General features: G+C 39.5%; 1 protein-coding gene across 1 annotated transcript in view; it reads left to right on the top strand.

Moving 5' to 3' along the window:
* The first annotated feature begins 750 nt into the window (after positions 1-750).
* Positions 751-13,050, top strand: part of ZCCHC7 (zinc finger CCHC-type containing 7) — a 248,900-nt gene continuing 236,600 nt past the window's right edge. Inside the window, exons 1-2 of the mRNA XM_080820404.1 lie at positions 751-863; positions 6,305-6,935. Coding sequence (XP_080676530.1) covers positions 6,326-6,935 — 610 coding nt within the window. The 5' untranslated portion in view covers positions 751-863; positions 6,305-6,325. The remainder of the gene's footprint in view (positions 864-6,304; positions 6,936-13,050) is intronic.

Raw genomic sequence — 13,050 nt, forward strand, 5'->3', positions numbered from 1 at the left:
CTTCATGGGTGCCTGGCTGGCTCAGTTGGTAGAGCAAGTGACTCATCTCCCAGTCAAGACCCAGGTTAAGACTAGAGCTTACTTAAAAAAAAAAGGGGGGGGGGGAGAGTGCAGCTCTTCAAGGTTCACAAAGAGTTAAATCTAATGCTTCGAATTTTAGGAAAAAGCCAGAATCAACCCCAGAGCGAATTTAATTCAACTTCAAAAACTAGAGGTGGAAAGGACCTGCCTAAGGTCACCTAGCGCTAGATGCCAGACTCTGTCAAAAAGATTTCCTCATTGGTTGAGGTGCCCCTGCTGGCTGGATAACGCGCCACCAGACCCTGCACTCCTATCCTATTTTGGTCTCAGTTCGTCTCCCACGCCACGTGGCACAAAGCAGGTGCCTCAGAGGTCAAGCAAGGAGGAGGTGGAGCCCATCCGGAAACCAGCTTGGTGGCATCATGGGAAATGTAGTTTTCATTCTGGGCACAGAAAGGGTGCCTCTTTTCCCCTAGTTTTGACTACTGAGAAGCATCTCCTGCTTGCAAGTCATTCAAACCAAGTGTTTCCAATTACAGACGCAGCCCAGGTATCTTTGAAAGAAGCCATGAAGGGGAAGGGGCAAAGCAAAGAAGGCAAACCAAAAGATTGTCGGGTGCGGGGAAGAGAAAGGGTTAACAGTTATTACGCACGCGCACAGAGGGCCCGTAGGGTGGGCGGGGACGGAAGACGACTCCCGGGAGCTGTGTTTTCCCCGGAAGTGCCTTCCCTCCTCCCGGGTCCGCGCGGACGCTCTTTCCTTACCTCATTTGTCCTCGCCCCTCCCCGTCCCTCTACGCGTTTTGGTTCCTGGTTGGTGCTTCCTGGTCGCAGCCGCGGCAGTGAGTATGTGTGTGACGGACCCCCAGCCACCCGCGGCCGGGGGACCCCTGCCCGCCCTCCGTCTCTCCCGCTGGGCTGTGGAACTAGCGCGTGTCCCCTCGCCGGCCTCTGTGTCCTTCGTCTTGCCCCCGCTCAGGGCAGGGTGCAGCTCGTGGCCCCTCAGTCGTGTTCTGCCTCACGCGGCTCGGCTGACCGGCTGGGATGTTCGCTTCTCTTTACCCGGCCAAGGGCGACGTCGTGATTCAAAAAGCTCTGGGCGCCCATGGCCTCGGTGGGGGTGGCGTTTCTGCCTGTTATTCCTTCTCCCCTCCCCCAATTCCCCTGTGTTTCGGGGGAAGCCGGTCAGCCCGTTACACACGTAGGTCCTGCCGCCCGGAGGGAGCCTGGCCTGTGAGGGCCGGACAGTCCCAACTCCAGCCTCTGCTGTCAGAAGCAGCAGCTACAGCTGTGGGACAAGAAGAATTTAGGGAATTGTGCCCCTTTCCCCATGTAAAACAGGGAGATTTGGAATGTGTTAACTAAGATTTGCTTTATCCCGCACATTTTGTGACCCCACAGTTAACTCCAACTTTAAGAGCTGCAGATGCTGTGGGAAAACTGGGAAATCAACAGGCCTCGGCTCTCGTCGCGGCTCCATCTCTGACTCGCGGCTCCACCTCTGACTCGTTGGTGACTCTAGGAATCTCTTGTTTAGGCTGAATTTATTTCTATTTCAGATCACAGGAGATCTTTACGCTCAGTGAATAAACAAGCTTTTCAGAGCCCGTTTCTCTAGGAGAGCGTGCAATTTAGTGACTCTTTCAGGCCCTTTCCAAAGCTCTTGACTTTGTGTTTTGAATATTTGGCTGTCAACATCCAAAGACTTTGAAGTGGGCTGTGTATATTTCAGACAGCATTAGGCTTTGGAGACAGTGTTGCTGTTTTCCAGAATCTGAGGGTAGGGAATGAACTGAGGAAGACGGGAAGTCAAGATTATAAAATAGCCACAAGGCTAAGGTACTGTGTAGTTAAGAAGGGACTGAGAAAGGTGAGGGAAGTGTTTAGAGATCGGATTTGTTACCATAAAAAGATTGTATACTAAGAACAGCTGGACTTGTTTGAATAAATTTAGCATAATACTCTCCACCAATATCTTGGATTCTGTCTTCCTTTTTTTTTTTTTTTTGATGAGCTTTGTTTTGCACATTTGGATTCCCTACCACAGTCAGATTTGCTTCAAAGTGAAAATCATATTTGAAGAATGGACAAATTTTAATACTAAACTCAGTAGTGTTTCCAATCTGTCACTGTCAGGATAGCTCACTAAAAGTATGTCCGAAATTTTAAGTTGAAAATCAGCTGTCTATTAATCAGTTTCCTGTGAGCATTGGACTTAAAATCAAGCTGTAAATTTGCTTTAAATCTTATACCTATGTCATCAAGAAGAAACATTTAGCACAGACCTGTACCCCTGGGGATAAAAATACATTATATGTTTATTAAAATAAAAAAATTAAAAAAAATAAAATTAAATTAAAAAAAAAAAAAAAAGAAGAAACATTTAGGCCAGAAGTTCTTTGAAGGGAAATAAGGGCAAAAGGCTCAGAATGACCAATTGATATACTGTTAGAGCAGAAGTATTGGCTTTAAAAATAGCGTAGTGAAATCTGAAAGCTTAAATAAGCCTTAAGTTGTGTAGTTTAAAAATTTTTAGTGAATGGAAAAAAAGGAACCTGCTCCCACTTTTGAATAAAGCCTTTTCAGTTATTCTCTATAGCTGTTTTGTATTTGTTAAGCCACTTTAAGTAAATTTCATTCTCAAGCTGGTGTTGTAGGTTCTTACATGAGAACTATCTTTTTTGGTCCTGGGATTGGTATACTCTAAGTATGAGCTTGCAAGGTTCTTGTATAGGAAACTGACAAATTCAGATGTATGCTTTCCCTTTCAATTAAAATGCCTCTTTCAGTTTTTACTCTCTCCTGGAAAGTGAAATGGATATTTTTAAGGTAAATTTAGATGTTAAGGCCAACACAAATGTAACTTTGAAGGAAGTTTTTTTTTTTTTTTAATGTTTATTTGAAAGTATTTTGGAAAATTCAATGAAAAAGTCTTAGTGAACACTTGCCTGAGAGCCAGGGAAATGTGAATCTCTCCTACCTATGTTAATCAGCTGCATAACCTTAAATAGCCTTCCTTATCTCTTTGGATCCTAATTTCCTTATGTGAAAATTGAGGCGGTAGTATGAGATAATCAGAAGGGTCTCTTGAAAATTAAAATTTTGTGGCTCTCATAGGGACTTCATGTTACCCAGTTAAGTATGCTTGAGAATCGTATGTAATGATTAAAAAGCTGAGAAAGTCTTCTGGTTCAAGACATATGTATTTATTTCATATTTGTCCTGTGAGTACACATTTAAATTAAATGCATTTGAATGTAATTAAAGTAGTAACATAAACATAAACCAAAATAGCCTCAGGCAAACCTTAACCTTGGCAAACATAAGCTACATAAAAAGAAGAACAAGTTATGCTGAGCACAATTTTCAAGTACAGAAAGTACAAAATCCTCTTAAAGGCCATAGGGGCTAAATTGTTAAATTCATTTTTCTACATTTCAAGGAAAGAGATAAACCCCTAGACCCAAGGAAGTCAGTTTTTATTACATTTCTGTAGTTTATTTTTGGCATATATTCACAGGTGTGCCCATGGCTCTTTTCTTAATCCCTTTCCTTTGGGATGGCTCCAAGAGTAGTACAAATTTGTAACTCGGTAATTTAGCTGTTTTAATTTTTTCTGGGCTGCACTGGAATTATGTTATTTATGTTTTATCAGTATGGATCCAGTGAGGATTTTGAAGGAAGTATAATTCCTTTGACTTATTTTAGAATTAATTTACCTATTAAATAAAAAGGAAAGAATTCATCTTTTATTTGAATTTCTCTGAGGCTAACATTTCAATATAAACTGATAAATGCTATGAGCATTATTATTCAGACAGCCACATTTAAGTTGTGTGACAACAACAGCATAGCAACCTGAAGGACAGTGCAAGAATGGAACAGGTGTATTGTAACTTTTAGAAGAAAAGGGCATTGAAAGTTGGTTTCTTTCCTCCCTACCTTTATTGGGATATAATTGACAAATACCATTGTGTGAGTTTAAGGTGTACATCATGATTTGATACATAAAATGACTACCGCATTAAGATTAGTTAACACTGCCATCACCTCATGTATTTTCTTCCTCTTCTTCCTTTTTTTCCCCTCAGTGAGAACATTTTTTTTTTAATTAAAAAAAAAAAAAGATTTTATTTATTTATTTGACAGATCACAAGCAGGCAAAGAGCCAGGCAGAGAGAGAGGGGAAGCAGGCTCCCCGCTGAGTGGAGAGCCTGCTGCGGGGCTCAATCCCAGGACTGGAGATCATCACTTGAACTGAAGGCAGAGGCTTAACCCACTGAGCCACCCAGGCACCCCAGTGAGAACATTTTAAGACTTACTCTCTTGGCAGATTTCAGGTGTGCAATACAGTGTCATTAACTCAGAGTGTAGTTATCATTTTTACTCCCAGATTTATTGAGGTATAATTGACACAGAATAAGTTTAAGGTGTATGAGAAAAGTTGGTTTCTTTATTTCTCTAAACAACAGCAAAAACCTCCAGCATGAGGGTAGTGCATTTTTGGCTCTTGTTCATTTGGTTCTTGGAGTCAGCTGGTTGTATTACTAAAACTACCATCAGAACACCCTGACATTTTGGGCAAAGAACTGGTAAACTAAGAACAGCTAGTCTTTCTAAATTTGTATAGCTAAAAAGGAAGTGGAAAGAGTAAATTGTCATTGTTAATTGTTTTTTAGGCTGTCCCTGATTTTTGAACAAACATGAGTTATTTTTCTAGAGCTCTCATTTTGATCAATATTGTATCAGTACCTAATTGAAACATCTTCTGTGTAGATATTTGGTTGATGATAAGAGAATAGTGGAATAGTTGGAGACAACTGTGAAATTCATCCCACCATAATTTCCATATTTTAGACACATACTAGATTTATTAGGGTTGATGAGAAAATGCTAAATGATATTCATTTATTTATTCATTACTTCATCAGACATTTATGGAAGTCCTGCTAAATACCAGTTACTCTGCTTGGCTTTGGGAATCTATTGTTTAACAAAGTGCATATAGTTTCTGCTGTCCTGGGGTTTGTGATCAGTTTTTGTGAGACATTTACATTGATTAGTAATTAGAACTGTGGTGTTTTGAAAAGCCTATAAAAGGGATACAATTTAGTCTGGTGGGTCAAGGGAAGCTTCTCAGTAAAAGGGATGTTGGGGCGCCTGGATGGCTCAGGTCATGATCCCAGCGTCCTGGGATTGAACCCTGCATCAGGCTCCCTGCTCAGCAGAGAGTCTGCTTCTCTCCACACTTCTCCCTCCTTCCTGCTCATGCTCTCTTTCACTATCTCTGTCTCTCTCACATAAATAAATAAAATACATATATGTAAAAAATACGGGTGGGCTGGGTGGCTCAGTGGGTTGAGCCTCTGCCTTTGGCTCAGTCATGGTCTCAGGGTCCTGGGATCGAGCCCCGAGTTGGGCTCTCTGCTCAGCGGGGAGCCTGCTTCCCCCTCTCTCTCTGCCTACCTCTCTGCCTACTTGTGATCTCTCTCTCTGTCAAATAAATAAATAAAATCTTAAAAAGAAAAAAAGACAAAAAGGGATGTTTAAGCTGAGTAGAAGGATGAGCAAGATTTAATATGCCCACAGTAGGGAGGTAAAGTGCTCCTATAGCTAGAAGTTTTGCCTGTTTTAGGTCCTTAGTATGTTTTTTATACACATCTTTATTGCTAGTACGAAAGTAAACCAAGGTTTATCAGATATTTTTATGTATTATTTTAGTCAAGGATAAAAAGGCCATGAGATTAATTTTTTAGTTGAGAATAGAAATCTGCACTAAAACAGTAAATATTATGATTGTTTCCTGTAGTGGATTTTAATAAAAGTTGAAGTAATAGTCATATGTGACAGTGCATACCTGAAAAGATGAGATGCAGAACCAGAAGCAGGGAAGAGATGAAGAATGGATGGAATAATGAGAATGACTTAAACTATTCTGGTGATTTTTCACATTTTAGAGAAAAAATTGGTGTCTGAAGCAGTGGATCAACCTGTCTTTCCTTTCTAGCATACATGCAAAATATGGTATTTCCATTAATAACTACCACTCAGTTTGTTGGAGTAATTTTCATTTGGGAGGGGTGAGCATTATTAAAGCAGGTCATAGCAGGATTTAGAAATCCTCGAAAAAAGGGTACTCTTAAGAGAAAAAGGTATTTTAATGTGTTATTGAGAACAATGATGGCCTTCACAGAAGTTAGCTCTAAGGTGATATCATTATGCATTAAACAGGCATGATCTGAGCTTTTAAAATATATTCTTTGTATGATTTTCTCTTTTACAGCATCAAGGTTACTGACTTTCCATGATGTTTGGTGGTTATGAGACCGTAGAAGCATATGAAGATGACCTTTATCGTGAAGAGTCATCTAGTGAACTGAGTGTTGATAGTGAGGTAGAATTTCAGCTCTACAGCCAAGTTCATTATGCCCAAGATCTTGATAATATAATTAGAGAGGAAGAACATGAAGAGAAGAACTCTGGGAATTCTGAATCGTCCAGTAGTAAATCAAATCAGAAGAACTTAATTATCCTTTCAGATAGTGAGGTCATCCAGCTATCAGATGGGTCAGAGGTCATCACTTTGTCTGATGAAGATAGTATTTACAGATGCAAAAGAAAGAATTTTAGAGTCCAAGCAAAAGAAAAGACCGGAGGTCCTCCTGCCTCTCTTCATTCTAATAAGTTGACTGATAAGAAATGCAAGAGGAATATTGAGAAGCCTAAACCTGAAGAGATAACGGGTACAATCCGAGAGGTTATGATTATAGAGGTCAGTTCAAGTGAAGAGGAAGAGAGCACCATTTCAGAAAGTGATAACGTGGAAAACTGGATGCTGCTGGGATGTGAAGTTGATGATAAAGATGATGATATCCTTCTCAATCTTGTTGGATGTGAAAACTCTGTAAATGAAGGTTAGTATCATATTGGCCATTTTGAAAAATAATACCATCTTTAATAAGGAAGACTGCTTTTCCTAGACAAAAGACCAATAGGGTCTGCTCCATTTAATTCCTCATCTTTTGGTCTTGTTTTTTGGCTTGTTTCTCATGAGACTCTTACCAGTGGCTACTCTAATGGTGGTCTGTCTGAACGTCAGAAAGAGTATGTCAGAATATCAAAGACGCTCTGCTTCTACTGTAAGCAAATTCATAGCTGCTTCTTCTGTTTGGCTAGAGCCGGTTCTGGACCTGAAATCTTAGTCCCCTCTCTTTCGCCTGGTATCACAGGTGAGTACTGCATCCATCTCAGACGTTGGTCCTGTGCTCTCATTTGGCCAACTCTATTGAGACTGCCTCTTCCTAAGTGATTTGTTTGGTCAGGAGTTAGCCAGGCAGCCAGCATGGGAAATGCTTGATATACTGAGAATACGGAATTAGTATTGAGATTTTAGGAATTCCGCGGTTAAGATAGGAGGCTCTGAAGAGCTGTAAGTCTAGTAAACTGTAGGAGGAAATGCAGGTTCTTAGAACCACATCATTCAAGGATTGAAATTTTGGTGTGGACTTTGTATTCTCTTTCTCATAGTCTTGATGCTTAATTCCTCTAAGAACTCCTTTTTGTTTTTCTTCCTGTATGCCTAATGCCTAGTCTCTTGCAATAGTTTCCTAAATGATCTTTTACATCTTCCCTGCACAATATTGTTAAACTAGTAGTCTTGAAATGCCCTTTTACTCATAGTACTTTACTGTGCCCCAAACCTTTAATAGTACCTACTTGTTCTTAGAGGAAATGATGATATTGAATGTAGGTTATGCTTTGGAGCCCCAGTGACTGACAGACCTTTTTTTAAGGATACAAACTTTAGGTTTCCAGGCCATAGGGTTTCCTTACTATTTAACTCTACCCTTGTGGGAAAGCAGCCACAATACCTAAAGAGATGGGGTGGGTATTCCAACAAAATCTTATTTACAAAAACAGGTGGCTGGCTCAGTCTGTCAAAGGCCAACCCTGAGAAGTTGACAGCAAAAGGAAGAAAAGAAAGAGAGTGGTAGTTAGAACACAGAGTGGAATTAAGTGAAGTTTTATATTTAAGTGAAGTAAGGTAGATTTGATCATGTTTTTAGATAGTCGGGGGCAAGGAGGGGGACACTTTTGAAGGATAGATTAAACCTGTTTGATGGATTGGGCTAGTGGGGCCAATTAAGAGATGGGATCAGGTGTGTATGTCTGAATTAGTCTTAAAAGGGAAGAGACACACCATTAACTCCTAAATCATCAGATATTTCTAGAGGTAGAGAAGAAAGAATAAATTCAGATGGGTTGCAGATGAGGGAATATGTGAGGATGTGTTTGATTTTCTTGGGAAAATGAAAACAGAATTGGGAGTGGAAGTGGGCAGAGGGTACTTACAAGCTTAGAGTGTGGAAAGCTTGTTTGAGTCCTTTGGGGAATACTTTTAGACTGTGATTCCCAGTGTTTTGAAGATGGCAACCTTTTTAACTTCACAGCAATTTGTGGGCCCCCACATGATTGTAGTTATAGTTCTAGTATTTATTAATTAAGAAAATGCATATTAGCTACTATTTTAGTATCCTTTTATGTGATGGGGTTTTATTAACCACAATGTCTGTACATTTGAAAAATAGTAGTGTATATATATGTATATGTCTTTATATAATGCATGCCTCTGGGCACCAACTGTGGTCACCAATCATGCAGGTCCCCAGGAGTCTGAAGCTCATAGTTGGGAAATCATTGTGCCAACAAATCAATAATAGGTTTACTTAGAAGTGGTATTCAGGGGACGCCTGGGTGGCTCAGTTGGTTAAGCGGCTGCCTTTGGCTCAGGTCATGATCCCAGCGTCCTGGGATGGAGTCCCACATCGGGCTCCTTGCTTCGCGGGGAGCCTGCTTCTCCCTTTGCCACTCTGTCTGCCTGTGCTCACTCTCTCTCTCTCTCTCTCTGACAAATAAATAAAATCTTAAAAAAAAAAAAGTGGTATTCAGTCCAAATTGCAACAATATGAGCTTGTAATGAACTCACTTTGAAGGATTTCATAACTTTTTCCAGTAATATTTGGCAATCTGGAGCAAGATTATGGAATCCAAATGATTCAGGGCTAGGCATACCATCACAGAAGGTCCAGAAGGTCGAAAGCATTTAGCCCAGTCTTTCTCTAAATTGCCTTCTCCTGACATCACACTTAGCTTCATCAAACACTAACGTGTTCATGATGATGAGCCATTTTTCTTGAACTCAAGTTTTCCATGTCCACCATACTGATTTTTCCATTTGGTTATCTTATTGTCATTTCAGATTTAATACACTGAAAGGTTTGAGAAATTGAAATGAAAGGTTATTTTTCCACAGAAAGAAGAGCGGGTTAACTGAGAAGTAACAGTAGAACGAGGGTTTCTCAGGGCAAAATGAAAGAGATTGGTGAGGAGTAGTGAGAATGGGGTAGAGGGTGGCTGAACCATATGGAAATGAGGATTCTAGAAGAAAGGGAATGGTAGATTTAGTTAGGTATGTGTTACAGGAGTGAGGAAAAGAAGGTTGGTAATTAGGTATATTAAGAAATCTCCGGCAAACAGTTTTAGTGTTTCATGTTATAAGTAGAGAATAAGAAGCATGTTTGTTCTTGAACTGCATTTTTGGAGGAGGGGATATTTGTGTTTATTTTTATTGAGGTGAAATTAGCACAACACAAAATTAACCTTTTTAAAGTGTTCAGTTTACTGGCGTTTAGTACATTTACAGTATTATGGAACCAGACCAAAGGAAACCCTACTCTCATGGAGCTCTTTATTCCTTCTCCCAGACCCTGGCAACCGCTAATCTTCTTTCTGTCTCTGTGGATTTACCTATTCTGGATATTACATGAAAATAGAATCATATAATATGTGACCTTTGTGTCTGACTTCTTTCGCTTAGGGTAATGTTTGGGAGGTTTGTCCATATTGTAGCATGTATCAGTACTTCATTCCTTTTCAAGGCTGAATAATATTCAATTGCATTGTTATACCACATTTTGTTTATCTATTCATCTGTGGATGGGCATTTAGGTTATTTCCACCTTTTGGGTATTATGAATGGTGCTACTGTGAACATTCATGTATAGGTATTATTTGAATACCTATTTTGGCTATATACCTAAGACTAGACTAGAATAGCTGGGTTTTCTTTTTCTTTCCTTTTTTTTTTTTTTTTTGGAGATTTATTTATTTATTTTAGAGAGAACGTGAGTAGGGGGAGGGAGGGAGAGTGGGGGAAAGAGATAGGCAGACTCCCCCTGAGCTTGGAGCCTGACGTAGGGTTCGATTCCACAATCCCGAGATCATGACCTGAGCTTAAGCCAAGAGTCGGTTGCTCAACTGACCAAGTCACCGAGGTACCCCTAGTATATCTAGGATTTTCATGTTTCGCTTTCTGAGGAACCACCAGACTTTTCCACAGTGGCTGCACCATTATACATTCTCACAGTAATTTAGGAGGGTTCTACTTAACTGCATTGTTTTTAGCAATGACTTGTGATGTTGCATATTCTATTTTGATGTGGTGGTATGCTCTTTGTTATTTCTTAACAGTTTTTTCTCTTAGTATTTTGGTTTTTGTACTTGTTTATGTTGGCTTATGTTTTCCTAGTATGGCTTTTATTTTATTTCTTTTTAGAGAGAGAGCGGGTAGGGAGGGGCAGAGGGAGAGGGAGAGAGAGAATCCCAAGCAGGCTCCATTGCCCAGTGTGGAGCTGGATGAGGGACTTGACCCCATGACCCTGAGATCACGACCAGAGCTGAAATCAAGAGTCGGATGTTCAACTGACTGTGCCACCCAGGTGCCCCTCTAGTATGGCTTTTTTTTGCATCAAATTTTCCTTACATCTTTTCATCCACTTAAGAGTTTGTAAAGAAACTGATTCTTACAGCTGTTCTGTTTAAGTTTAGTGTGTATATGTGTATAAATTTGTAACACCTTTTCTGCAACATTAGTAACATTAGTAATAAGTAATATTAGCAATTAGATGCAAGACCTAAGTAATTCGGAGTGATTTTTGATTCCTTGCATTCAGTGTATATTCCTCTTACACATATTGAAAATTTTCCCTTTGCTTCTAGGATTTGTTTCTTTGTTTCAGCCAAATCTAAACAAATTTTGCAATTTTGCAAATTAACTTGCCTGACTCTTATAACTCTGACAGATATTCAAATATATATCTCCTGTTTTATATCCTTGGTCTGCTAATGCCATAATCCTGTTTCTTTTTAGTTAATAAGCAATATATTCTGTACTAATGTTTATCTGAGTGTGGTCTTACTCTCTCACCATTATTATCCTGTTCATAAATAGATCTGAGTTCAGTTTGTATAGTAATCTTTAGAAGATTTCTTCATGTTGATGGAAATTTGTAGAAATTCTGACATACTTTTGAAATGACGATGTTTAACCATAGCAGTAGCTATTTGGTATACTGCTTCTCCTCCTCCCCAAACCCTCAAACTATGGCATATTTAAATTACCAGTCTGATAGGAGAGATTAAAGACTCCTTGAAGGTGGGTCTTTTCCATCCTCACAAGTTTCCCTATGATATTTAGAGTAATTCTTTGACATGTATTTGTTCTGTATTAATTGCTGAATGATCAAAATATTGGGCATCTACTCTGTAGTATACACAGAGGGGATTTAAAATGATAAAAGACATAGTTTTAGCCTTAAGTGGCATTGTGTTTCATTGGAGAGACAGAATTTATGTAATATTTATAGAGTTATTATTTAAATATTTATTTATTTATTTTAGAGGGAACACTTGAGTGTGTGTGGGGGATGGGACAGAGGGAGAGAATCAAGCAGACTCGCCACTGATCAGGCATCCTACTACTATGCAGGGCTTGATTCCCAAGACCAAAGAGATCACGACCTGAGCAGAAACCAAGAGTCTGATGCTTAACCCACTGAGCCCCCAGGTGCTCCTGTAATATGTGTGTGTGTGTGTGTGTGTGTGTGTGTCTGTACCTGTACACACACGTATGTACTAAAAATAAGCTAATACTGAGAAGAAGCAAAGTAATTTATGGAAGTCTCTCCTTAACCTTGGGAGATAAGTGTCTTAAAGTCCTGATGATAGGTGTAATTGTAAACTTAACACTTTATAAAAAATAGGATTAGTGAATTTGCGGTAGTAATGAATGAATGAAGGACTATGTAAGTACATACCTATTTCCCATTTACTATCATTAAATTTGTAGTAATGAGTGCAGAACCATTCTTGTTCTGTGGAAACTTCAGACCATCCCCCATTACTTAAGTTTCAGTAGAGGCTAATTACATTTATTTTCTCTTAATACACAGGCAGATAGTACATTACTTGGAGGCATTTTTTCCTTGCTGTTCTTCCTCTGAATGTTTGATACTTTTCTGATTATATGATTTGATATTCTTTTTATTATGTTTTTAAGATTTTGTTTTTTACGTAATTTCTACACCCAGTGTGGGGCTCAAACTCACAATGCCAAGACCAAGAGTCACATTCTTTATTGACTGCGCCAGCCAAGTGCCCCTGATTGAAGTTTCTTTTAAAGATTTTATTTATTTAACAGAAAGAGAGCAAGTGAGAAAGAGAACACAAGTGGGGGGTGGTAGGCAGAGGGAGAGGGAGAAACAGGCTCCCCACTGAGCAAGGAACCTGACGTGGGGCTCAGGATCCTGGGATCATGACCTGAACCAAAGGAAGACACTTAACTGTCTGAGCTACCTAGCCACTACTGATTTGAAGTTCTTGATTAGCTTCCTGAGGTTCCGCTGAGGACTTGTGGATGTAACACATAACTTGCTCAGCCTACCTTTCTTCAACTAATGATGAGGACTTTGCTTATAGTAAATATGCCAAAACATTGGCCCTTAGTCCCAATTTTATCTGGCTCTCAGCTTTCTCTACTGAGGGATGTAGGAATTTATTTCTAAGTTCTAGACTTCATTTCCTTCACTTTCTTTACTCTTTCCTAAGCCTTCTTTATATAGCAATGCCTGCACTGTCATTTGTTTTCCTTTTTGAAATTCTTACCCTTTAATTTCTTTTATTCTCTCCAGT

This window comes from Martes martes (assembly GCF_963455335.1).
Source record: "Martes martes genome assembly, chromosome: 12".
In the NCBI taxonomy this organism is placed as follows: Eukaryota; Metazoa; Chordata; class Mammalia; order Carnivora; family Mustelidae; genus Martes; species Martes martes.